Source organism: Coloeus monedula (assembly GCF_965178545.1).
Source record: "Coloeus monedula genome assembly, chromosome: 3".
Classification (NCBI taxonomy): Eukaryota; Metazoa; Chordata; class Aves; order Passeriformes; family Corvidae; genus Coloeus; species Coloeus monedula.
The window spans coordinates 18,043,904-18,071,476 of NC_138783.1; the positions used below are offsets into that span (position 1 = coordinate 18,043,904).

At 37.7% G+C, this 27,573-nt stretch overlaps 1 protein-coding gene across 2 annotated transcripts in view; it reads right to left on the reverse strand.

The window, feature by feature from the left end:
- NECTIN3 (nectin cell adhesion molecule 3) overlaps positions 1–27,573 on the reverse strand; it is a 61,797-nt gene that overhangs the window by 22,467 nt on the left and 11,757 nt on the right. For both annotated transcript variants that reach the window (XM_082277336.1, XM_082277335.1), the window contains exons 2-5: positions 14,721–15,059; positions 7,370–7,666; positions 5,488–5,605; positions 3,294–3,445 (exon numbers count right to left, since the gene is read on the reverse strand). In XM_082277336.1, coding sequence (XP_082133462.1) covers positions 3,294–3,445; positions 5,488–5,605; positions 7,370–7,666; positions 14,721–15,059 — 906 coding nt within the window. The remainder of the gene's footprint in view (positions 1–3,293; positions 3,446–5,487; positions 5,606–7,369; positions 7,667–14,720; positions 15,060–27,573) is intronic.

Below are 27,573 nucleotides of genomic sequence, written 5' to 3' on the forward strand. Positions count from 1 at the left end.
CAAAGGCTGGCTTTACTTTTAACAAAAGTAATCTCTTCCAAAGGCTGTCATGACAGAGGAAGTATGGCCCTACCTTAAGGCAAGTCTCACAGGTCACCTCTCCCTTGCAAGGGGAGAAAGGGAAAGCCTCAGTAAACAGCATGAAGGTGAAGAAACACAGAGCCAAGAAAACAAAGTTCAATTCCTTGTGTAAGAAAACTGAGTAAATCAATATTGTATGAGGAAGTGCTTTATATATCAAGCTGACAGCTTGTTTTGGTAACCTGTTACTTCAACACCTGAACTCCACGAGGAGCACAACTTGCTTTTGCTGGACAGCTATGGAAGAGGTTTAACTTTACATCATCAAATTAATAAAAATACCAAAGATAGCTGTGCCTTAAAAGCAATATAAAAAGAAGTATCAGGCTTCAAGTGCCATTTCAGTATTTCTCTATTCCTACAAAGATGTATCATCTCCTGAAACTAAAAGCTGATGAATTTACCATTTAGTTCCGGTCAACTACTTGTCTTTCATTTCTGTACTCCAAGAATATTAACCAAGTTTAGGAACAACAGAACTTATTAAGAATATAGCTTTGACTTTTTTAACAATGAATATCAGGACCAAAAGCAAGTTTTTGCTCAGCTTGCATTCCAATTCTAAGACACATTTCAACTTCTTTTCTAGCAGTTAAAAAGCTTGACAACTACCAGCATCGCGACTGTTCAGAAACATTAACTTCATAAATACTTTTTGACAGCGTCATAATTAAAATTTGAAAGATGGTGTGATCATACAGCTTTGTCCCTTAACTTTCATGTTTCACTTCGCATTTTATGCCAAGCTTTATACAGTGGCTAAGAGCAAAGATAGAAAAATAAACTAACTGATTATTTCAGCTTATAGCTCTACACTGCAATATCTGCTCTACACTGCAATATAATGCTCTATCACTGCCATGTTTGTCATTAATAGATACCTGGTGAGTTAAGTCAAATATTAAAGGTGGTAAGTGATTTGATTACTAATCACTTGCCTGATCTGCATCATTTAAGGGCATTTCAGTTATTTAAAGAACCAATCATGCTGAGAAGTTATTCTGAACACTTACAATAAATTGTGCTTAGTATTTGTTTCTGAAAACAATACAGGTGTTACACTAATAATTGCTTCACCTCTCCCATTTTTATCAAGTCTCCTATATATGAAAAGTTTATATGCAGTGCTTTAAACCAGTTTGTCAGCATGATCAACATAACACTTCAAAAGACTGAAATTTACTGTCAGCTAAACCCTTTGTTGTTACTGGTGCACCTAACTGGCAGAACCATGACCCTGTATGATTCCTCACTAAGTGAGGCTCAGTTTTGTCGCTCCCTGAAAACAGCTAAGGTTTGCTAATTGCAGTTAAATTACTACAGTGCAGCAAAGTTGCCGAGCACAGCTGAAAAGCCACACACATGTAAACAGTGTCCATCAGTTCACAGCAAAGACCAACGACTGCAGCTTATCTGTCTCTGCACTGAGCTGGTTTAAATGGTCTAACATTTGCATTAGGCTAGAACATAAACCATCACCACTGCCTGACTAACCTGTATGCCTACTCTGCTTTTCAAAATCTTGATTCATTTTAGGAAATGTTATCTATGACTTCCTAGTTGGCCTGTTTTAGTCTCTTAGCTGAAAAGATAATTTGAATGACAGCCTTCTGTTTCCATTCACGACAGTCACAGTAAAAAGTGTAAGGTCTACTTACAGCAGATGATATTCACAAAACTGACAATTTGAATAATAGGGGACTTTAAAAACTTCTCCCCACTGCTTAGTTAGAATAGGGCTGAGAACAGAGCTATAAACTGCACTGTTATTTTTTGAGCAAGTGTATTTGAAAGTTATATTTAGTCAAATGTTTCACCCTATTTAAAGATATTATGATTTTTAAAATTAATATTTCTTAAAATGTGCCAGTTTTTGTAATTGCTTTGAGACTGCTATGCAGCCATGAAGTCTCCTCCACAGAAGAGGCATTAGAACCAAAACATTCAAAAGTAACACTCACAGAAATAACTTTCATAACAACTGGCAGCACTTGAAGTCTTTTAAATTACATAAAATTCTAGCCATTAAGTTGTTTACAAGTGATTCCACTGTCTCGAACTATTTATAAGTTTCCAGTTAACTAGCTCATTGACTACAGTTAATTAGAATTTACTAGCTTTCCACAGTAGCCTACAGTGTAGTTACGGCACTGACTGCAACACCATCATTCATTCTGAAGATGCAGACAACTGTCAAAAGTGAATTCTGACTGATGTGGTCAGCACTTAAATTCTCATTCTCATTTTAACCCGTAAGTGTTCATATGGAGTTTTAACAAAGAAGTCATTTATGTTTGTATCAGTCATCTTTGTATCATCTAACAGGCCAACATGCACTCTGACATGTTGCTTAATGAAATAACTAATGTCAAGAACTTACTGAAAAGCAGCAACATAATACAACAGAATGAAGTTTTAATTTTCATGTCTATTATCTTCCTCAAAAAATCCTTTCATATTTATAGGAGCATTTATTGCTCAAGCTAAATATTAAATTAATTTAGCTAATGCCTTATGGAAATCTGAACAGCTTTTCCACACTTGCACAGAAGTATTCATGTGTACAATAAGTCGTGCTGCTCTTCCACAAAAAAGGTGCCATGGTAAAACATTAATTACATTGTGTTAATGATACAAGGATGCATGTTCGAACAGCAGTAGCACTGAACAGACACACAAATTTGCTAGATGATACTAAGTAGATCAGCAAGAGTTCTGCATGAGGTATTTAACTTGATGATTACTGGGTATCTGCATCCTGAGAAAATGACACAAGTAACAGAGATATTCAGAACATAACCCCAACTTCCTTAAAACAGAGCATCTTTAGCTTTTCTAAATGTAGTTGTTCCCCTTCCACCCACAGCTGTTTTTTCAATTTTTTACAAAGTACTGTTTATTGCAGTCAGTAAGTCTTGTCAAACACAGATTAACACTGCAAAAAACCATCAGTTTAACTATCAAGAGAAAATAATCATCTCAGAAGCACCTTAACCTTAAGAACTTCCACTGTAAGCTGCTGTTCAAGAGTCAGTTTAATCCCAAATTGTGCTACAGCTTTTAAATCCACACTTTCAACAGCTTTTCACACAAAAACCATATATATTTCATATACTTCATGCAGCAACTGGCTCTTCAGTTTTCTAATTCAATCACTGACAAAAAAAAAGTTCCAAGTTAACATACTGTCTTTGTTGAGAAGTAAGACTTACCTAATATGTAGATAGTCTTCTGATCACTTCTCTGACCAAGAGCATTAGTCACCTTACAGACGTAAGTCCCACTGTAGTTGTAAGTCAAAGGGCTGCTGAACTGCAGAGTATTGTTAACAGCCAATAGTCCTTCAGGCCATTGTCCATCCAACCTAAAAGAACAGTTATACTTCAAATGCGTATATTTACAACTAGTTTAAATAGAAGTTTAAAATAATCTTTCCAGTAATCTATAGAATGAATTTTTCACTGTGCTCTGACACTTCCCATGGGCTTTCCTTCAATATTGTCAGTGTACACCTGAAGATTTATTTAGTATTTAATTTCTGGGCCAAATCCTTTAAATGTCAGATCTGCTGGATCTAGCAAGCTGTCTAAAACCAGCACTACTACAGCTAAGAAAAATGCACCTCAAAAGAACTTGGAAGAACAAGACAAGGCAAGCTCTGAAAACGAACAATCTAACTAAGAGGCACTTCCGCTGTCAGGATTATCTGCCTGTTCATTTGCATCCAGCTGAGCTATCACAGTAAATCTTTCTGTCCATACTTGCTTAATTTAGAGGACATTTTGACTAGAACTTCTGTGCAAGAATTCAAGCAGTTTCTCCTCTCCTGAGCTGCCTTTTCTCATCTCCCACCACTTTTCTGTCTAAATTACAACACTGAAATGGAATACGGTACTTGGTGATACACCTGGGGAAACAACTGGTTAAAAAAATTTATTTTTTATCAGCTGACTTTTTAAAGTCTATCATTTCCTTGTACAATTCTGCCTGAGATTGCAGTAACAATTGTGTAAACACAACAGAAAAAGGGGAAAGGGCAAAGGCCTTGGAACTATTTTAACAGAGCTGCCAACTGCCCATTAAACACCTGTCTAATTTCATGCCATTGAAACCCATTTTGATTTATCTAAGTACCTATTAACATCTAAGCAGGCCTAAATCAATATTCAAACTAGATCACTAGATGACTATCTTGAAAGCATTTGATAAGTTATTTTTTAAGTAGTATTGAACAAAAAGTTAACACTAAACACAATCTTCAAAAAATGCGGTTCAACACAACATTCCTACTACTTTGCTGTGATTATTGCCCAGAATTGCTTCAGCCACATAAAGCTGATAAAAGCCATCAGGCACATACTCTCTAATTCACAGTACCAGAAGTATTTATTTCAAGATACATAAAACAGTCAATTGGTTTGAAAGGTCTATTATAATAAAATTCTCATACATGCAACATTTTGAAATATTACTAACCATGAAAATATCACTATCCCAGTAAATACAATGCCATCTTGGATTCCAAGGGATACAAGGTAGTATCAAGGTAGTAAGGTAGTTCAACCTATTGTAATCTGGCAACAGTAATACAGCACACAGTTCAACACAGCACTTCTCATTTCTTCAAACTCAAGGTTCCCTTCTTTTACATAGATTTCACCCCCTACACATGAAGTTCCTCATTCACCAGTACTACAGCTTTTTGGATAGGTTTTGTTGTTGCTCAAAAAGGCACACCAGGTTTATTCCAGAAAATTTAGATTTCCTATAGAAGTTTGTTCCATTTTAAGTTTAGGAAATCTAATATTCACCTCTGAAGCTTGAATGGCTTTAAATGTATTCAAATAGGTTTATTTCTTCTAGAATTGTAAACAGCGGTTGTACTGATTAGTTCTTACATATGTTTGAAATTCAGATGAGAACTGAGAACCCAGTGCATCTGAAGAAGCAAATGGTACTGCTGCTAAAGCTTTTTTTAAACATAAGAATTTTTATGTGCTGAAATTTCTAAGCCTGGGATGGGGATGGCAGTCCATAAATTCAAAAAATGTGGATGCTTTGTAAGCTTTTTAATTTTTTCATAAGAGGCGTATATAAATAAGTTGGATCCATTCTGGATTTACTGGTCTTTGCTCTACATGTAACACACAGAGCTTAGTCCACCTTGAGTAACTAGAGACTTTACCCTGAAAGTAATGACAAACTGTTTAGACACAAATTTTCACGATATCCACTCACTTGTATTCATACAAACACACATCTTGTATTCTCCTTTTAAAAAGCTGAATAAAACCATTATGACCAATACAAATCATATAATCTTTGTTTTCAAAACATGCATTTACTGTAAGCGAAGTTATTATACCACTTGAATTGTGTGGGAAGTCCCTTTTCATAAATATTTACCTGGTCCACATAAATTCCATAGGTAATGGGTTTGCGTCAGCATTGCATTTGAGCTGAACATTCCCTCTTCCAATGAACCAGTTTCCATCATAGCCAGTTACTGAAACTTCTGGGGAATCTGACAAAAAAAAGACTTCATCTATCAACAACCACAATTTTTACATTAAAAGTGAATTGCATTTAAGATCAATAGAACAGACGGGTACTTTTTGGGACAGTTTTTTGAGAGGGATATGTGCTTTAGTTGTTGGTTGCCCTTTTGTTTTTAATTTAAATACCACCACCAAAATATACAGAGAACACGATGCAGCTCCAAGCTACAGCATTAATACGCAGCAGTGAACAAATTGTTTTAAAGTGCAACTTTCCTATTGTGTTTTCAGCAACCACACAGTACCCTGGGGAAGTGAGAGGACTTCAGGAAAAAAAGAATCAGTTTCATGTTTTTGGGACATAAGGAACGGTAAGTTAGAACTACTTCTCACTAAAAAGATACAGCAAAGGATCAGAAACAACCTTGGGAGAAAGCAGGTAATTAGGAAATCACCAAGAAGTTCACAGATGCCAACTATAAAGATTAAATTATCCATTGGCATCAAAATGTAGAATTATGTTATGGCTCTAAGAAGCCAGGAAGTGATTTTAGAGAGGCCTTGGCAAAATATTCAAAAGCCAAGGAACAGATGAACCAGTATGATTTGGGACAAGCTCTGAAGCGGAGATGGAGGAGCAGTTGCAAAGCTACTATGTGTCAGGGAAGACTGAAGAGCACACACTGCTTCTCATTTGCTGCTGTGTACCTTACTATACAATTTTGTTAGAAATTCTGAAACATGCATTAACGCTAATCTCAGCTAAAAATATTAAGACCAACTTGCATCCTCACTTCACTTTCAAGAGGAAACAATTCTCTTATTCACTGTTTGAGACAATGATGGGAACAAATCCTCTTTAGTTTTATTTCTGCATCAATGGCCCTCCAACCTAGAACTTCATTTCAAGATCAATAAAATAAAGCAGTGCTAATCATTATTTTATGCCAAAATAAGTGATTCTTTACCAAACAGAACAAAACCAAAGCAAAATCAAATTCTAGTCAAATCAAAACAGCCAAATCTACTTTTTCCAGCTACTACATTTGTTCTGCTTGAACTGACAGACTTCTGTGATTTAGGAACTTTAAAGCAGCACACAGTCAAGACAGAACACCAAGGAACAATGTGAAAATAGTTGGTTTTGTTCATATATGCACTGTCTAACAAATGGACCACATGCCTAAAGCTTATTTGTCTTAACTGGTTTTAATTAAGCAACATTGTAAGCCACCTTGCTTTGCATTCATGTGTTTTAAAAGCCATAAATTTTTTAAAGAAGGCCGGTACAGATTTGAATTATATGAGCCATCGGAAGCTGAATAACAAACACTAGGCATGTATGTAGTATGTTCTTGTTTCCTTACACTAGTTAGAGAGGACAAAGTTTGGTGAATAACCTGAAAATAACTTATTGACCGCCACAAGATCTATTTTCAACTTAACATCTCAAACATGAATCTTCATTAGCATTCTTTTTTAATTCTGCTGAAATTTTAAGACACTATAAAGAGCTTATGGATCAACCCCCATGTTTACCCATGATTCAATATCCAAAACAGTAGAAATGTAACAGTATTCTAGCTTCATGACTTTATTTTCAGTACAGAGACCCTAGGCTTTTACTCCTGCCTGACCTGCCCCTTACCACAGCTTTTCTATATGGTTTTCACTTCCTTTATTTTCCTGCAGCAGAAAGTGCTCATCTCCTTTCTGTGCAAGGTATACACTGATTAAGGGGGTGGTTGCAAGATATGTACCAGGCAGTAATTACCTCACAGAATACTTACACTGTATGTCCAGCATGTAAGGGTATCGTATCTCCTTTTCAAAGGCAGGGTGCCTCACAATGCAAGTTATGTGTCTTCCTCTTGCAAATCGTGTAGGGACAATCACATACTGGCTTACAACTGTCACTGTTTCATTTGGAAACAAAGTAGAGGTGGATTCCATTTCACCAAGGCCTCCTTCCCAGTCAATCTGTGCAGCAGGTTTTCCAGTGGCTGCTGTACAAGTGGCTGCTATTGTCCTATTTGCACCATCTATTAGAGGGTTTGGTCCTTTTGTTAAGCTCACAACAGGTTCAACTAAGAAGGAGAAAAAGTAGATTTAAACAAGAAAGACTCCACATCTTTGAAACTGTCACTATGTAAAAGTTAGACAAAATCTAATCCATTTGCAAATGCTCATGTTAATCAGACATCCTAGACATAAGACCACGCATATCTCAAGAGATTATAGCTCTACAAGGCTTTGGCCTAATGACACTATCCCCCCTTGTCCACTCATTCAAGTTCAGTGTTGTTCATTCACTACATTTAATGCACTGTCAGGGAATTCCAGAGTGGTTAGGTCCAAAATGCCAATTGCAATGCTCCAGTTGCAGTGTCTGACAACAGAGAGCTTAAGGTATTAGATTGAAATTACACCACAGGTTTTTTTTCAAAAAGCTTAGATTCTGCTGCATTTTCAAGCATTCAAGAATTAATCTGTCAGTTTGTGCCACTTGAAAGCTACTTCAGAGTTCTAACACCCAACATTAAGAGTTTAAGCTTTTATTGATCAGTACAATACAAATTACTTCCATGCTGCATCTTCATTGTATATACATACTGCACATCAAATAAAGGACGTAATATGTACAAATACACATAATTGTATATAAAATTTATCTAAGTTTTCAATATACAAAGTAATTGTTTCTATATAAAATAAAATTTTGCCTATATATATATACATGTTCTTGTGAATGAATCCCTATAAAAGTTTAAAAAATGGAACTCAATACGAAGTCTAAGTCTAAAGAAATCTGCATGTGGAAGGATGTGATCTCCTTTTTGTAAAGCCACTGCTCACCCTAAAAGTTTAGAGACTTGGGGAACACACCTTTTTCTAAAAGGAAGTTGAGTTCCTCATGTACAAGTCTACTGCTGAAAGCCATAGACTAAAAAGCTTTTAAAAAATTTCCTTCTGATTTAGGAAATCTGTTTCAGCCCTGTACGAGCTACCCACCAGTTGCAGCCCAAGTCGGAAAAACTACCTGGTGCTTCAGATACAAACCATAGTTGGGCTGTTTTAGACTGGCCCATTTGTGTTGCCAGTTCTGTAAGGGACAGGCTTGCAGTAGTGCACCAGCCTATTCCACAATCCTGGTCCTTCGCTCTAATCTGGCTACCGAAGTCCTCTGAAGGGAGGTCATTGCTACTCACCATAATGCTTCAGAATCCACCTCAGTGGATCAGCCCTCACTAATCACAAAGCAGAGACAAGTCTTGCAACTTCTGTGCCTTTCAGCATCCAAGAAGAAGGAGAAAAGTTAGATCATGGAGTTTCTTTCCAGTAAATTGAAGCTGACCCACACACACATCTTGTAACAAAGTAGAGCAAAGTTCACAGTACCTTGCAAGTTCTCCAACTACCTACACCTTCCAAAGATAACTGGCTACCAAATATTTTCAGCTTGAGCCCCTTCAGTGCCAAGATCAGTTTTTAATTGTTTTCTGCTCAGTCTAACACTGCTCATGTCTGAAATAGGTGGTTTATTATTTCTCAACTATGCTAAAGGGAAAGGCAACTATTAAATGGATAACCTTATAAAATGAGTTTTCTGTTCTATGCTTAGAAGTGCTTGTAGAAATTGTTATGAAACTGAAGATTGTTTGGGCAGATACTGAGAGCAAATTATTTTCTACTTTGTTTCTCTGAATGGCTGCCCTCTGAGATTTGTTAGTAACCCTACTGAAAATAAACCAATAACAGTTTTTTTCTGCCAAGTTCCACACTCACTCTTCTAGATCTGAAGCATTTCTAATAGAGCTTCTTTAAAAATCTGATTCCCTGCTCTCCAACACCAGCAACAGCTAGCGCTTTCTGCAATAAGCTTGGATATCTGAACTGATGTACATATGAGGCATTGTATCATCTGGATAAAAGCCTTTACATAGCTTTGTTATTTGACCCACAATTTGGTTTTCCTGATTTAACATGAACACTGCTGCCTTGTTCACTGGTAGTGACTTCTTCAATAGCTTCTGTAGTATTACTAAAATGCAGAAGTAAACACCCAAATTTATATTTAGAGTTTTACATGCATGAAGATTCTAATTTTTGCTGTATTCCTTCCCAAGATTTCCATAACAGTAAAATCAACTAAATTAGCAGCTATCATTAGCATTTCATGCCAAAACTGTAGACTCCAATAATTTCAACTAATAGGAATAAAAGCTTGATATGTTCTATTCCTTTGATTTTTCTTTTTAAAAAAAGTATGCAACTACATAATTTTTCCTCCACCTCTTTGTGAAAGGATACGTAAGTAAACAAGAACTCTTAGTTGCAGAGATCTCAAAATCCAAAGTAGACTAGTCAGTACTGGACTTTTTTCTTAAAGTCTTCAACTATCCAGAAAGCATGATAGACTAATTTAAAATGCCTACTTTCTCCTATTTATATATATAATTATCATTATAAGGAAAAAAACTACTTTCTCAAGTGATACCAGAGATTTGTTAGAGTTCATTGTGTAATACTTAGTTTTACACTTGTCAACCAGAGACAAAGGTGAACTATTCAAAACTACTCAGCCTCATAAAATATACTTATTCCCAGTCCTATGTGTTTCCGTGCTCTAGTTTTTTTTATACATCACAAATGTATAAAAGGCTTCTACTGTCACATCTTCCCATGAATTGTGATTCTTGTACTACACACCAACTGCAAGATAACTAAATAGCTGCATACTGAAAAATGGAAAGCAGCTGCTGTTAGGATACTTATTTCTATAGTTTATCATTTAGGACTACTTTGTCCCAGCAACTGAAGCAAAACTAGCAGAAGCCCAGCTACTTATTCTATGGCCTTTCTAGATGTTTCAGCCACGGATTAAGAGAAGTATCTGGTGAATGAATCCATAATTACAAGGGGCCATTGGCATCTCATCCCTCACAGTGTGAAACAGTTTTACCATTTTCAGTTTGGAAAAGAGATCACCCAAAAAGTATGGGCTTTGGAAGTTTTTTTTGTGGTTTTTTTTTTTTTTTTTTTTTGGAAGTCCTCTTATCCCAGGACCATTCAGCGTGCCACGTGAATCACACAATCATGTGATTTTCACTTACTTTCACTCCTCCCAGTGTTGGTGGAGGACACATGAGGCAGCTGGAAGAGCATTAGAGAAGCTACTACAGCCACTCAGTAGAAACATTATGCTCTATTCAGGTCAAATGAAAAATATGGTGAGGACAATGTCTGGCAAAGGAAGAGACTAACCCCCTAAGATCCAAAAAGCAGGACCTGCTTCCACAGTGTAAGAGTTCCATCTAAAGCAACATTATGGCATGAATTGCATTTGAATATTAAAGACATGATGGCTGAAGCATGGAAGCTAGATGTATAGCTGTTTGAAAGGTCTCAACTCATTTGCCAGTCTGTGCTTGCCCTTTCACTGATTCATGACCACCACCTAATTTAACCCTGCTTATTCTACCTTCACCTTATGTTCAACATGGACAAATCAGAAATCTCTCACTGCTTAAGTCCTGACACCTCTTTACAAAAAAAATAACATAATACAGCATCCAGACAAGAGCCTTAAATCCTACTGCATTACGTTTTGAAGCAAAAAAGCTGCTTCTTGGTTTTCATGTACTTCATAAGCCTTTTTCAATTGCTTCTGCACATACTGGGCACAGGAGGTCTGGATGAAATTGGCATGATTACAACACAAAAAAGATTATTTCTTCCTGTCATTAAATTCACTAGTTCCTTGGCAACAGCATGACACAGGGAATTGTCATCCCTTTTATCACAACTGACATGTACTTGATTAACCTCTTTCCAAAACAATATTTCAAGTTCTTATTTTCTCTTGCCTCAAAACCAGCAGCTCTATCTTTCTGTGTACCTTATCCTGTTTGCTAATTAATGCTTAATTATTAACTTACTAAGGTTGTTTTCTTGTTTTAGTAGTTTGGGGGGGGGGGGGGGGTTGCTTTTTTGTCTTAAGGCCAGTCAGTTCACTAATTTGTCATCTACTTGATATTTTTTCTTGGCCCAGAGTATTTATTCTGTAGTACTTAAGAAGAACATGTACATCTCATCAACTAGCACTTCTTGAACACCATTACTTCATTAGAATTGTCTGAGAGGATCCAGTGTCTATACTGCCTGACACACATCATCTTTTAATTCCTAACTGGAAGAATTTCTGCATTAGAGTGTCTGGGATCTAATTCACATCGTGATAGACCTATACCTTTGACACTCATCCTTCACTTGTAGCATTGGTAAGAGCTAGACTGCAGAAGAAGACGACCTACTTTATCAATACCCATGATGAGAAATCCAACTTAGCAAGACAGAGTCAAACCAAACCAAGTACTTAAAATAGTCATGGACAGCACTCAAGCTAGGAACATAAAAATTATGTCAGCTCCGCAAGCTACCCTGTGACAAGGCATCTCTTCTGCCTTGAGACTTCAGTTTGCCTCATTTGGTCAGCAACTTGGGAAACCAACAGCTTGACACAAAAATTATTTGCCATTTTTTGCACAAGTTTAACAAGGTAAGTTTGACAAACCAAAGTTTTAGCCAAGTTCAATATATCTGTTTGACCTTAAAAGCATTTTCATATTTTCACTGTGTTAACCTCTTCTTTACAGTGCATTTCCTTAAGACAACATGAAGCACTAAGCAAAGCAAACTGCGAGTGGGTAAAGTCACCAAACATGGCAAGTCTGTTAAACTCAGGGTGCAGAAGAGGTTCTAAATATGGTCTTAAATGATCAGTGCACTGTGGCAAAACACAGGGCATTTTACCTTGGACTTAATTTTTCCTTCCATTTGTCTTCAGTGTCTCTACCTTACAGTGTAAAAGCATCTACTACATGATTAAGTATGTCCACTACACATGGGAAGGAAACAAACTCTTTGCTAAATAAGAACAGACAGGGACTAGGAAAAAAGGCAGTCCTGCTTCAACTGGAAACAGCCTCAGCATTAGGACACGAACTTCTTCCTTACTTAAGGGAGAGTTTTTTAGACCAGTGGGACAATGCAGTCAGATTGAAGATTTTTTAAGTCACATTAAGATTTAAATTAGAGCTATTGCATGCCCTAAGATTCTGATGAGCTTGAATTGCTGAGTTCAGGCCAGGAAAGTTCACAAGTTATTAATTTACAGCATATTCTGAAAATCATTACTTCCAGTATTTTGACTGTTTAAGCCTGCAGTCAGTGCAGCAAAAAGTTTCTAGAAGGACGGAAGAAAACTGTAAAACCAAAGAGCTTAAGTCCAACAGAGGGCTGGCTACCTAGCAGTACATGCAAGTGAAGCTGCTGCTAGCTAGGATGTAAAGGCATCTTTGCCAAGTAACAGCTGGGTTTTGCCATTTAGAGGTTGATACCAAATCCTGAGAGACTTATAGCAATTGGCAACCATCTACATCAATGAAGAAAAAAGCTATGATCAGAACCATTGTATGCCTGACCAACACTTTGCCTATTTCAACTGCAATTTTTCATAATACATATCTTATGAAACCAGTTGTGGTCCCTCTACACTTTCAAATGTAGAATAATAAGCACACAGGACATACATGTGCTTTCCAAGTTCCTCCAAATACCTGAGATTACAAGTGCAAAATGGACACAACTACTAATTTATCTGAAAAAAAGAAATAATCTTAGAAAGAGGAACTGACTAGAAAAGATGAGGCAAGACAGTAAGAACTTCCCACTGCTAACTGGTAAAGCACAATAGCTGAAACCTGAAGTCAAAAGACTGCTACAATAACCACAGACAGCCACTTGCAGTACAGATGGAAGGCAGATGAAAAAGAGAGCCATAAGACCACATGCTTTGTGCATCACATAGAATTTTGGTCAAGTTAATGGTTTCAAATTGGATTAAGCCAGTTGCTTTGATGCATTTATTTTGCTCCCCCTTGTGGTGAAAACCAGTTTATATCCTGTGCTAAAGCCGTCTGATTAACCCCATTGAATATTCTACTATGAAAAGCAGGTATTGAAGACTAAGAGATGATCCTAAAAAGCATTTCTGCTTACAGAAGTAGGTATTGATGACCACCTCAGCTACAGAAAATATCACTGGACTCCTGGAAGTAGATACAGAAGTACCTTACACTAGCACAAGAGGGATACTACTCTAAGGAGAGGGCAATTTGATAACAGGCTTTCAAGTTCCAGAGTAATTATATTACCTTACACTGCAGTAACACCTGAGTTACTAGCACTTCAGCACTAATTCCTTATGACAGCAATACTCAACCCTCAACAAGAGGGACAAAATTAGTGTAAACAAACCCACAAGTTTATAAAAGCTTTACATTATGACTATCCACAAGCAGTCAAGAGCTTAAAGTGACTCTTCCCACAACTCCCAGCAGTCATCTAGACAGTTTTGCTTTACATTTACACTGTGCAAAGAACAGTTTACACCACCAGTCCCAAGCAGCTATATTAAACTATCATGTTAGCAACACATTTATAAAATCATACAATTGAGTTGGAAGGGACTTTTTGAAGGTCATCCAGTCCAATCCCCTAGCAATAAGCAGGGACATCTTCAACTACACCAGGCTGCTCAAGAGTCCCGTCTGAATGTTTCCAGGCATGGGACATCTACCACCTCACTAGGAACTCTAACCTAATTACAGATGATGGGTTATTTCACTGAGACAACCAGTCGTCAGCAGGGTTTAGAAATACCTGCTTTTTCTGAAGACCAGTGACTACTTAGTACTAACTGAGGGAATTTGTGAGGGAATTCAGCCAAGGTGGTAGCTAAAGCCATGTTCAGCAGCTTCTCAGCACATACACACAAGTCCCTGGTATCAACATTGTCTCAAAGTTCTAAAGCACTGTACTAATACAAACTAAATGTCTGTATAAGCACAATGCCTAAAATGGAGCTTTTTTTTTTAATTTATTAAAAAAATATTTATTTTTAATAACAAGTCAAGTTCTAAAGAAGCAAGACCCAAAAGAAGTCTCCTCTATGACACTAGTAAAAATAACACACCTGTAATGAAAGACCAAACACATATTTTGCATTAAGTTAAATGGTAAAATACAACTTACTAGTAAGTTAAGAATTTTTCTCATTTCAAAAAGCAGCTGACTTACCTAGTACTGTTAAAGTTGTTGACGCCTGTGTATTTCCAAGTGGGAATGTAACTGCCTTGCAAATATATTCTCCTGCATCAGAAAAGCTTACATTTTTTAAGATGATTGTTGCATCAGTAAGTGAGTAGTTTTTAAATGCCACTCTTCCTTGGTATTCTCCTTGAACAGATATTCCATATTCAGGGTGATGAACAGCAATAGTCTGTGAAATTTTACCATCTATCTTCTCCCAAGAAACTTGTGTTATTGTTTCATTTACATCAATTATGCATTTCAGTGCAACCTTCTTCCCCCAAACTGCTGTCACATGTGGATCAACAACTGGTCCAGCTAAGGCACCTAAAAACAAAGCAATTGTTAGTTGCTACAGAAGAAAGTTATGTCCTTCGCTTTTCACAGGAAGCCTTCTTCAGTAATTAGCTTACCTTTTTAGAAGAGAATTCCCACTTTTTTCTGAATAACTGATTCACAACAGTGTGGAAATACTTCAGAAACATATTTCAAGCAAAACCATCAAAGCTAGGCACAGATCAACCATTTTTCAGAGAATACTACCACTAATACACACCTTCATAGAAAAATGACCTGACATTTAACTAGACATGAACATTTTGTTGATTCACATTTATCAAAAAACCAGTAACAAGACATGTTACTTTTTAGCAGTCTGATTACTGATACAGAGCATCAAGCAAAAATTTAAGTTAAACTTATACACTTGCGTTTCTCCTTAAATAATCTTTATTAAGTCCTATCTTTTGTAAGTAGAAATAAGTGAAACTTCTAGCACTTACCATACCAGTAAATACTTAAAAAGCAAAGCAACAATTAAAACAAACAAAAAAGCCCCTATCAAAATCCCACAAACCTCCATGTTTACAATGATAGTCACTCAAAGAACTCAACTTGAACTTTCCTACTCTACTTCCTAATGAAGACATTTACCATCATACATATGCAATCTTGCTGCTACACTCTGGTGGGGCGTCTTTACACAAGATCTTCTCTCACACAGTAAATATGCAAGAGTAGGCATAGTCAAGCACTTGCTTAGGATTCAATGTATTTCTGTTTAATACCTAAAATGCCTTCCACAGTAGCAACTACATTCTGAACTCAGCATTTTACACCACCCTCCTTTCAAAAACTGAAATCCACTAGGACAAAGCAGTTCAATATAACACAGGTTCACAATTTCTTCTGCCAAACAGATGCTCCAGAAACTTCACTCATTAGCTCTCTCAGAGCAAACTAACCTGATGAAAAAGAACCAAACTCTTAGTTCACAGTGTATTTCTTTTTCCTGCACTCAGATTTTAACAGAGCTATTTCAAATGCTCCTTAGATACCAAATCAATACCCAGGCTGTTACTGGGGAAGTTCACCCATGAAGCAAAAGCCAAGTATAAATTTTAGTAGCCCCGTTCTCCTAAGCATGAAGAAGTCATTCAACTTGAGACATGAGCTGCCTTTTCACTCACCAAGTTCACACAAAAGGCAAGCCATGTGTTCAGGCAAAATATCTCTATACACCTTTACGTACAAGTCCATTGTTAATAGCTCTCTGCTTCCCATCAATTGATTTTTCATTGTTCAAACCATTTCTGAGTCAATGAAGTCACCCAAAAAAGTGATTTAGCTATGGATTTCTTCAGTATAAAACTACTGCCTAACATCAATAGGATGAACACCTTAAGTTACACAAATAAATCAAACTAAGCCAGAACTTTAGATCAATATTGTTGATGCATCAGTGGCTAAGTGGGGCTTGTGAGGGGACAAAAAATAGCAAGTAAGAAAACTCCTAATATGTTTCATGTAGAGAATATCTGCCATGACAAGTAGAGGAAGAACATTCTGGCTATTCTCCTCATGCCTCTTATCTAACACATTATGGTAACAGACACTGGAAAGAGGGAAACTATTTGCAAACTGGCATGTGCAGAGTTCTGCCCAAACTGTCTCCACTTGCCATTGCTACATTTAAGCATAAGGTGGAGTGCTCCTTAAAAAGTATTTGACTATTGCTTTCTACCTTATAAATAAGGCTTACAAGTTACATTTCTGAAATGTATTTCAGAATGTACAGGATATACATATCCTGTAATGTAATTTAAGTAATGTAATTAAAAACACACCTTCATTCAGAAATCAGCTTTTTGCAACATTTAAATCTACTGAATTAACCTGCATTAAGCTTTAACATAGTGATTAGCTATATATAACCCCAAACAACTTAGTATAGAAAAACCCCCACAAGTGAACTTACAAAACCTGCTCAGACTTCTGGGGAAGGTAACAAACTGAACTGGAAAAACATCCCAGTTAATCGAACACAAGTTTTTTTTTGTTTCCTTTTTTTTTTTGACAACTCTGCTCCCAGTAATTGGAGGCTTTAACATCAAAATGACCATAGTACATTTAAAAAGTCAACACTCCACAATTTTCCCACCAAGGAATACTTCTAACAGCTCATTTGTGCAATGAGAACATTGTGTTCTCACATGAATTACATGAATATTTTCAGAAGTCAAACTTCTTCATTGCTGCTATTTTCAAGATTTACAGAGTGAACTGAGCAGGACCCATATATATTTATAGACATAAACATACTTTTAGTTGATCAGTTAGATCTTTTTCCTTCACTTCCAGCAAGGGAGGTAGAGCTAACAGATCACTACTCCAAATTTTACAATTTTACATTTATCTCATCTTCTGACATATATTCACACTACAAAGACCAAAAAAAAAAAAAAAAAATTAGCTTATCTATGAGGATCATTTTACTTGAACTTACATACAGCTCACACAACAGCATACAGACTCCAAAGTGTTTAAAGCTCTAGAAACAGTTTAAATCTGAAGTGCCAATGCAATGCAACATATTTAATTTGGAACAGTATCTCTTGTTTTAATCTCCATCCAGTTATTCTTTAACTAGCCTTAGCTGCAGAGCAATCAAGCTAATAGTTCAAACTAGCAAGCTAATTACCATGCAGATATTCAGGGCTCTCCAAGACTCAAGACTCTAAGGTAAGTATTTCCTTTGATATAAAGACTTCCACTCAAGAGTCAGTATTTTGCTCACAGATTGTAGTTGAATAATGAGCTACATGTCTCCTCCAAAATAACACATTTAGAGGCTTACAATGCACAAGGTTCTGAAGAACAAGACACTTCAAGACCACCCTATTCAGGTCCTTAACTGATCCAAAGTACTAGCACATAGGACATACATTTCTGGTTTTAATGAGGCCTAGCCCTCTTCCTCTTGAAATCTAATACTGAAATCTGACCTTCTCTGCTTCACGTTCACAGTATTTAAGTCTGTCATCCTCAACAAACCGTATGGATACACTTTGTATTCAATCAGTAATTAAAATGTTTTGTAACTTCTCAAGGTAAACACAGCATCAGAAGGTTTTCTTACTTTTTTCTTTATATTTTTCCAAGTTTTTACAGATCTGCCTTCCCTTTCCTTTTTGCTCCCTTGGAAGACATAAGATTGTTCTGTACTGTTTCACATGCAGCCTGATGAGATCGCTATCTCAGGTGCCTTTACATGATTCAGTTTTAGCTAAGTCCCTATGCACCAACTCAATTTTGATCACAGTGATCCAATGCCATGCCGGCAATAAAGTCAAGGATCTTACCTGAAACAGCAAGGCACTGACTCTACTCATGTAACTTGACAAAAAGTTTGAAGAGTAAACAAAACCAAAGAAATCCCTAAGGTTCACTTCTAGCATTAAAAGCCACAGAACTAGGTGCTATCAAATGCTGACCATGATAACAATCTGTTCAATATCAATTCTTAATTAAGCTTCTACCACTAACTGAAGAAAAGATACTGATGAATTATATGAACAACCTTCTTAAAACAACAAAGTATTCATGCTATGAAATGACAGAATACTTTCCAGATTTACAGGCTTGTTATTTTTTGCAATAAACAGATTTAGATTTTCTATATGAAGCAGCCATGCACAAGCCTAATTATAAAAGAAATGCATTTTGTTACCCACTTAACAGCACACTTCTGGCAAGACAAGGTGACCATACCGACACTTTCTAGCCACTGATTTCCCATAACCTGCTAACTATTTCCACAAGACAACACGGCCAAACTACAGAAGAGCAGAAAACTGAATTTTTTACCCTCTATCCACAAGTTATTCAGCTCATGGATATGTGGCCTTAGCATACACTAGTGGCAGGGAACTCCTCTGAGCTCCAGTCAAGAATGGCTCAGAACAAGAACATCCCATTTTGGTGACAGCAAGTTGCCATGTCAGTAGACCTTCCCATGGAACACTCTTAAGATCAGGCTAAGCATTATTGTTATGTCAGTTTAATTTCAGCTGACATCAGAAAGCTTATTCTTGCAGTCCTCCTCCTCCTGTGTCAGCACTCATCAGGTACCTAAAAGACCCCTACCTACAAAACCTCACTTGTTCTCTTCCTGTTTTAACCTTCTGAATTAGCTCAGTCAATCACAAGTGGCAACGTAACAGATGCAATGAGCACAAATCTAGTGGCATTTTGAGATTTGCTTAGCTGGAAAAGCAAGTAGCTTTAAGAGACTGCAGAAAACAAGCTGAAACCTCAACTTGAGGCTTTATAAAAATATATGCTTAAATGACTGGGACAAAGTCAGTGTGTCTTTTGACCACCAGGGCACAATCAAATTACCGTGTCAAAAAAAGATCAGAACCAAGAAATGGAAGAGATTCAAGATTAAGTAGTACAAAATGCCTCAACAGTAGCTTCCAATCAGAAGTGCTAAGAAAGGACTTAGGAAAAAACTGCACTTACATCAAAGAGATAGTATTACAACCCAGTGTTACTCTTACCTAAGGATCTACTTTGTCACAACCCTTGCTTGGAGCGCTAGTTTGTCAACAAGTTTTTTGGGGGAAAGCGAGCTGGGATTAAAAAACAGCGCAAGATTAGCTACCATAAGCATTGCATTTACAGGACTCAGCTCAAGTTCCCTTTTTTTGTACAGTACTTGCCTCATTTTTTTAAATAAGAAAACTAGGGATGTCTTACTTCCACCTCAGAGAGCAAATCTTAAAACCTTGTTCAGTGTTTAGCACACAATATAACACACATACAAAAGCCTACCAGAATGCAAAAATTGTGGTGAAATGAGGCATAGCAATTCAGTAGTCTGAAGCCTAGACCGCTGAAACTCTCAAGCTCTCTCAGGTTATTTTTTCATTTTACTGAAGTTCAAGGGATTCTATCTTTTGAATCAGAGGTCAGCTTTATCTAATACCAACAGGAAATGAAGAACATTATGATGTAGCTCATGCAAATCCACCACTTGGAAATGGTTCTATTAACTTCTGAATGTTAACTTTTTAAACCTGCAAATAACCCAAAATGAGAATCCAGTCTTAACTTTGTTAGTGGTATGAACAGCTCTCCTCTAGGTGACTTTAGCCTGACATCTTACAAAAAAACCACAGTAAGAGGAACATAATTTCTAGTTGAAAATTATAAAATAAAGTTACATAAAGCTGTATCTTTTCCAAGTATACCTAAAAATCAAAGAGACTGGCAACGAGAACTGCTTGAGCATGGGAATGCATGAAGAGGTCAGCCTCTTAATTTCAGTGCTGTCTCAAAAGTTAACTGTTGCTGAAGGGTTTTACTAACATCAAGCTCAAGACAGACGGATTCTCAGTTAAGTGCTATCACAGGATGTTCTGCAGAATTCTGAAATACTCTGAACCTCCATCTGGCTGCTCCTAAGGGTACAGCTGACAAGATATCACACCATTGAGCCAGGAGGCTTGTGTTACTCTGCTCCTTTATTCCCCACAGCTGATGGAAGAGACTGCCAGTTCTTCCATCAGCTCTTCTCTCAACTCTCTCTAGTTGCTGAATCAACATATGTATCTACATAGGAAGAGCAGGGAATAGTAATAATTGTTGGGAAGGCTACAGCTACTATTTGCAAGATAGCAACCAGAGCAGAGCCCAGAGAGAGGACTCACACTGCCTGTTAAAAGGCCAGGTACTGCAATACTGGATGAAGAACTGTCATCCTAGCACAAAGGGGTCAAAGATGACACAGTATGCAAACCTCTTCAGCTCCACAATAAACAACCATCAACAAGACTGACATTTGCAACACAGAGCAAAGGAACAGATTTCAAAGAGACACTTTACTCCAATGTAGAGGAGTCAGGAAAATTAAATGTGTCAGGAAAATGAATTCACAAACACCAGAGGTTTATGTCCAAAAAAGAGACAGAGAAGTCCTGTAAATTTATTCGAATAAAGGGAGAGGCCATGGGGCATTCTCCTGGGGTTTCTCGAATTGTTGGGGGATGCAACCCCCTTTTTATCCTAATTCCTGGCCGCAACACCCTCTTCCTTTCCGCATTGGCTGAGGTACTCAGAAGGTACAGACTTCTTGAATCGCCTATTCTACGCTCCCCTCTAACATGCACCCGCCCCCCCCTTTTGTCATATAAAAGAAAAAAACCTATTCATAATTCTATTAAGTCTTTGTTCTTTTTCTCTAGGTTCAGGAATGTAACATGGCCTTGGCTGAGCTACACTGTGTGTTGATTAGTAACATCTTCTAGAACTGAGAGTTTTCTTCTGTTACTTCCCTATCTCTAAGTTCCTAGCCCTATCTACAAGCAGATTTGCAGGTCTGTTTGTAAAGACACATTCATCTTATTCCTTTCAAATGCAACACAAAGTCAAAGAAAAAGTAGTTGCAACTCAGAGTTTATCAGCTTGAACCCAACTCACACAGGCATGAGTTGGAGCTTCAAAAAAAGCTCTGCCCTTGAAGTCAGACTTGGCTGTTACCCACCATTCTTATTTCAGAACGCCATTTTCATATGTGAACTGGTCCTTCTGTTCTAGTTTAACTCCACATAAGACAGCACCTGTGCCCCTGCCTACTCTGCTTCCCACCATGCTGCACAGACCTTTAGTATCAAGCAGCAGGACAATCTAAGACACTATAGGAAGCTAAAGAATGTAAGGCTTGTGATTCAAATGGGGTTGGGAAGGATACTCTTAGCCAATTTTATAAGGTTGAAATTTTAGATGTAACTACTCACTAAGAATGTTTACAAAGTCCCATGAACTTTAAAACTTCATCTGGAATTCTGACTTAAACCATATTAACATCAATGTCCATTTTACATGTGCTTACATGGTAATCTTCTATACATATTAACACATAGCAAATTAAGACATACATGTTTATCCTGATACTAAGCTTTCAGATGTTTACAAAACATGTTGAACTAATAGTTAAGGCATGCTATGAGGCAGCTGGAAGTTCTTCTGTAATGAATATTTCCAACTCTGTTTAACCAAATCTTCCAATCCCACCTCCTTTAAAAGGAAAAAAAGTGGGACAATGAGGTACTCTTTTTCCAACAAATGAGCCAGGCTCAAAAGCAGGACTGGAGGAGAACATCTCATTCTAAGTACCACGCCTTCAAAAAACTAGTAGTAAGAGTAAAGAAGTAGCTCAAAAGTTATCCATATACACACCACTACTTCCTAACCACCACAGAATGCTTCACACTGCCATTTAAATAAACTCAAATCCCTGAGCATCAGAGCTGTAGGCATAAATATGCAAAAGAGATTGAAACAAGCAATCCTTAATGTAAGACAAACCTCTGACTGGAAAGTTCGTTAAAGAGTTCCAGATGATCTTACAAATCTTCTGAAACACAAAAGATGAGTCAATAGTTCTGACAAACTGATCTGGTGGGAAAGGTTGAAGTCCTCCTATATAGCATCCAGTTTAAACACACAACCAAAATATGTAACAGATAACTGGAGGTCAGAAGGACAGTTGTACATCTGAATCTTGGTGGGGCTGCTGACTAATGCATTATATACAGAGAAACAAGTGAAGTTACGCATAACAAACCTCTCCCAGACAGGCAGACAAAACCCTTCAAGCGGTAGTGCGTCCAAATTAGACTAGCAGCCAGCAGGAATAGGTCTAAGTAACACATACAGGATGTTAAATAACTGGTTAGAGAGCAAAGAGTGTTCTGAAAGCTACAGCAAGTGTACGGTGATTACATTTCAAGAACTGAAAGTGACACTATAGAATATGCTAATCTAGAAGTATACTTTGCTCTAGCCAACATCAATGAGGCTCCATCTGGAGTTGTTCAGCTTAAACAGCACACATCATATATTAGCCATCCAGAGAGTCTGAAAGCAAAGTGTGCTCAAAGGCCTAGAAAACATGACCTACAAGAAAGGACTGGAACAACTGATTATTATTCTCATAAAAAGTAACCTGATAAAGGTCCTGAAGTACTTAACACTGCAAAAAGAGAATGCCTGCAACACTGAGAATGCCTGTGAAGATTAGGAAGGAGATAAACCAATAAAGCAATAAATAAAACAAAAGCAGAAGCACAAAAAACAGGCAACCAAGTCCAACGAAATAAAGAAAACCTTTGATGCTACAGAACATGAATTTCTCATATGAACACCCTGGCCAAAATGACAAACCTCCCCAACCTTTAGAAAAGTTTGATATTTAGTAATTAAAAAAACCCAAAACAAACTCCCAAATTAACCTAAGATGATCCTGCACATGATCAAGGATTTTATTGGCTTCATTACTGTATGATTAACAGACATTTTTAGTAAAGTAATAATCCAGTCTTCCTTCAAGTTCTTGTTAGCCAATATGACATACATACTGAAGGACTTAATGAAAAGTTCTTGTTTCAGGAACTTACTTGCAACATTCTATTCCATACACTTATACCACTTGCTCTAGCATGACCATTGGGTTCACCCAGACTTTACTACTATGAGAAGATTTCAGAATACACTGCTTTTACAAGCCTCATTCCAAGTCCTCTTCCTAGCAACCTGCTGTGTTTAAAACTATCCTCCACTTGCTTTGCAAATCAAGAAACCAACCCAGTTACGCATGAAGGAAATAACAAAAACACAAAATAGACATTAACTCTGAAGATATCTGGAGTGGCAAATTAATTCCATTTTTAATGCTCTGTTAGTACAACTTAAAATACATTACGAAACATCACCAGTGCTTTCAGCTAACACATACTTACCTAAAACAGAGCACTTTCAGCTACTTTTTTCATCCTCAGGTCAGCTGTATTTGGGTTTAGCTTGAATATTGCAACTTGTTCAAATAAATACCTACATTCTTATCAAATTTATTTCTCATTTCCTTCTGTTTGTATCCTTTAGTTACTTTTGCAGTAAAGGTTTCCTCTTCATCAGAACAACAGCCAGCTCACAGCAGGTGACCAGTCTCCTCTGTGACTTAATTTTTTGTCTTCTGATCCACAAGCAGATATTCATCTTTAATCATGTGTTTTGTAAAAAGCTTTTAACTCTTCAAAGTTGTATATTTAAATGCCCATGAAATCTCTGTTAACCTCAGTTTGTCCTTAGTTAAGTCACTGTGGCATCCTCAAATCACTCCTTACAAGCAAGTCTTATTCTCAGCAACAAGTAAGATTTAAGAAAAATTACAGCCTTCTGCTTTGAGAAAAGTAACTCCTGAGCATGCTCAATAATACGTTGAGTTATAACCTTATGCTTAGACATAACTTTAATGTTCCTTCCTTAAAATTTATTTTAAAAGCTCAATTTCTTCATTTATTTGCAGGGCTGTGAGTTCAAGGTGATGACAGGAATTCCATTCAGGAAATATACAGGAACACCTAATCACAAAGTTTTAGTCAGCTAGTCCTTCAGCTTTTCTGACTTCTATATATAAACTGCCTTTCATGATACAGACAATGTCACACATTACACAAAAATTAACACTCTCTGGACATCAGTTTATTCTTAAAAGGTTTCAATTCTAGTATACTCTTCAAGGCTAGGAAATGTCAAAGCTGGTGTTACTACACTTAAAGTTCAAAGAGGATGCCAATACAACATCATGACAGAGGACACGCTTCCCAACAGTGCACTGCCTAGTTCAGACCTTGTACAGGCAGCTGCCTTCAAAACAGACCTCTTGGCAAAGTTCACAGAACTGACCACCACATACTCAAGGCCTTCTCTGCAATTATACAAATACTATGTATTATAATAATTCATACACATAAAGCTTAATACTCTCCTCCACAAAGGATGCCTTATGGGCATCACTGAACATCCATCTACACTTCAGCTTGCTTAACTGTTTAATCACTCAGTTTCTTAAGGTACTTCAAAACTCCGTAACTCATCTTCATTCCAACTTGTTACCAGCAACTAGTAGTTATGATAATAAAGGCACCTCATACTCCAGGAAATGCAATAGACAAGATCCTACTATCCTCCAGCACCACCTACAACTATAGCTTCCAGCACATGAATTCTTCCAGAAAAACTTCCCAGATCACAGTGACTGCTAATCGGTCTGGTCAGATAAATAAATACCCTGCCACTTCCTTCCAAACTCCAGACCTCTCCACTTCTTATCTGGAGAGGCAATTTAATGCTATTGAATGCTATCACAATATCCACCTTTTCTTTTTTTTTTTTTTTCAAGGGGAAGAGAAATTGGGGGTGAGGGATTGGGCACTAAATATCATAGAAGTATGAGGAGTTACTGCCCATCATTTCTGCTTCATTTCAAAATGTGGAAGTTACCAATAACACAGCAACATGTTCTCTTCCACCTAGCCACAAACTTGCAAAAACATGGGTTGGTGTTCCAGATGCCAACCCAGTCCAAAACACAGCTTTCCTTCCAAGTTAAATGGTTGTTGTTTCAATACTACCATATAATAAACTTGCCATTTCACAGACTAACAGAAATAAAACAAGGCAACTCAATAAGAACCCAAAAATACAATACAAAATGTTCACTATAGGATTCTTGTCACTACTGTTTGTTCTCTTTCATTATAAAGTAGCAAGTCACTTTTCTGCTACACAGCAGTATTTACATAAGCTGCCATCCTAACCATGAGGATAGCTATAATGCGCATCTTGCTAGATTACCCAAAAAGCTCATGTCTATCCCAGAGTCTAACTTATGAGCATTATTAAGATACTCTTGACTTAATCACTCTGACTTCATTTGTCAGACAGAAGCATTCAGACTCAAGTCCCAGGAATTCATCAGTACCAGCCTGTAGAGGGGAGGGGAAAAAACCAACCAACCAAACTTCCAAAGAAATCCTGTGATGTCTCCAAAGTGTTCAACAGATCATGTCAAACACAGATGTAAGCTATAGTGATCATTTCCAACTAGGTCACCTAGCAATTACCCACAAACACAAGTGAACTCCTAGGCACAGGTTTCTCCATAATGCATTTATCATTGGCAAAGGCAAAGAAGCTCTAATATTGATGTAGAGAATAATGATTTCATGCAGGTAAAGAGGCAAGGGACCTCAAAAGGCCACTCAGTCCTGCTCAAACTAGGTCGAGTTATATCAGACCGCTTGGAAATTCATCCAGTCAAGTTTGGAATATTACCACAGAAGATTGATTCCTCAAATATTTTGGGCACCTGCTCCCTCACAGAGAAGTTTTACTTCCTTACATTGGCTCAGAATTTCCCACACTTCAGCTTGCTCCTATTCCCTTCTGGGAGGCATTTCTGAAGAAAGTGTAGATCTACATTCTTGATATGTTCTCATCAGGCAGCAAAGTAAGGGTTCCTTTTTCTCAGCTTTCCCTTCTCCAGGTTGATCAGGCGCAGGTCTTGCAGTCTCTCCTCGCACACCCTGTGCTCCAGTCAACAGTGACCCGCTGTCCACTCTGGTAGCTCAGTGTCCCCCTGGGACCGTGAGCCCCAAACTGGACACAGTGCTACAGTGACAAAGAGAGGTAAAGGATCCCTTCCCTCAATCTGCTGTCATGCTTAGCAGAGCCAGGATGAGGTCACCTTTCCTCGCTGTGAGGACAAACTGCTGATACTGCTCAATCTGTTGTTCACCAGGGCCCTGTACCTGTGCCTCCCAAGCTGTCTTCCAGTCCCTTGGACCACAGCCTATATTGAATGGAGTTATCTCAGTCCAGACGTGGGATTTAAAAATCACAGAATTGCTGAGGCTGGAAAAGACCTTTAAGATCACTGAGTCCAACCATTAAGCTAAGACTGCCACTAAACTAAGTCCCTAAGTGCCATATCTACACCTGCAGAGTGATGGCATTCAGTATGATCTGCTCCATAACTTTCCCTGGCACTGAGGTCAGGCTGGCAGGCCTGTAAGTCCCCTAAATCCTCCTTCCAGCCCTTCTTGTAGCTGGACATCACATTTGCTAACTTCCAGTGAACTAGAACAAGGACTGCTGGTAAATGATTCAAAGTGGCTTAGTGAGCACTTTTGACAGACTTCTCAGTAGTCTTGGGTAGATGCCATCTGGCCCCACAGACTTGTGTGTGTGTCTAAGTGGCAAAGCAGGTCACTGACCATTTATCCTTGGATTACAGGGGCTTCATCCTGCTCCCCATCCCTGTCTTCCAAGCTCAGAGGTTTGGGTACCCAAAGAACAACTAGTCTTAACATTAAATACTGCGGCAAAGAATTCATTATATACATCACCCTTACCCCACATTCAATAAAAGATGGAGATTTTCCTTAGCCTTCCTTTTGTTGCTCATGTATTCATAAAAATCATTTTTTACTTTCTTTTACAGTAGTAGCCAGATTAAGTTCCCATTGGGCTTTGGCTCTTCTAATTTTCTACCTGCAAACATCACAACAATCCTTGTAGTCCTCCTGAGCCGCCTGCCCCTTCTTCCAAAGCTCATAAACTCTCCTTTTCCTGAATTCCAGCTCTGTTTAGCCACACCAGTCTAGCTCCAAGCATTCTAGACACTCTTCCTCACCTTGCCAGCCTGCCTTTCCTG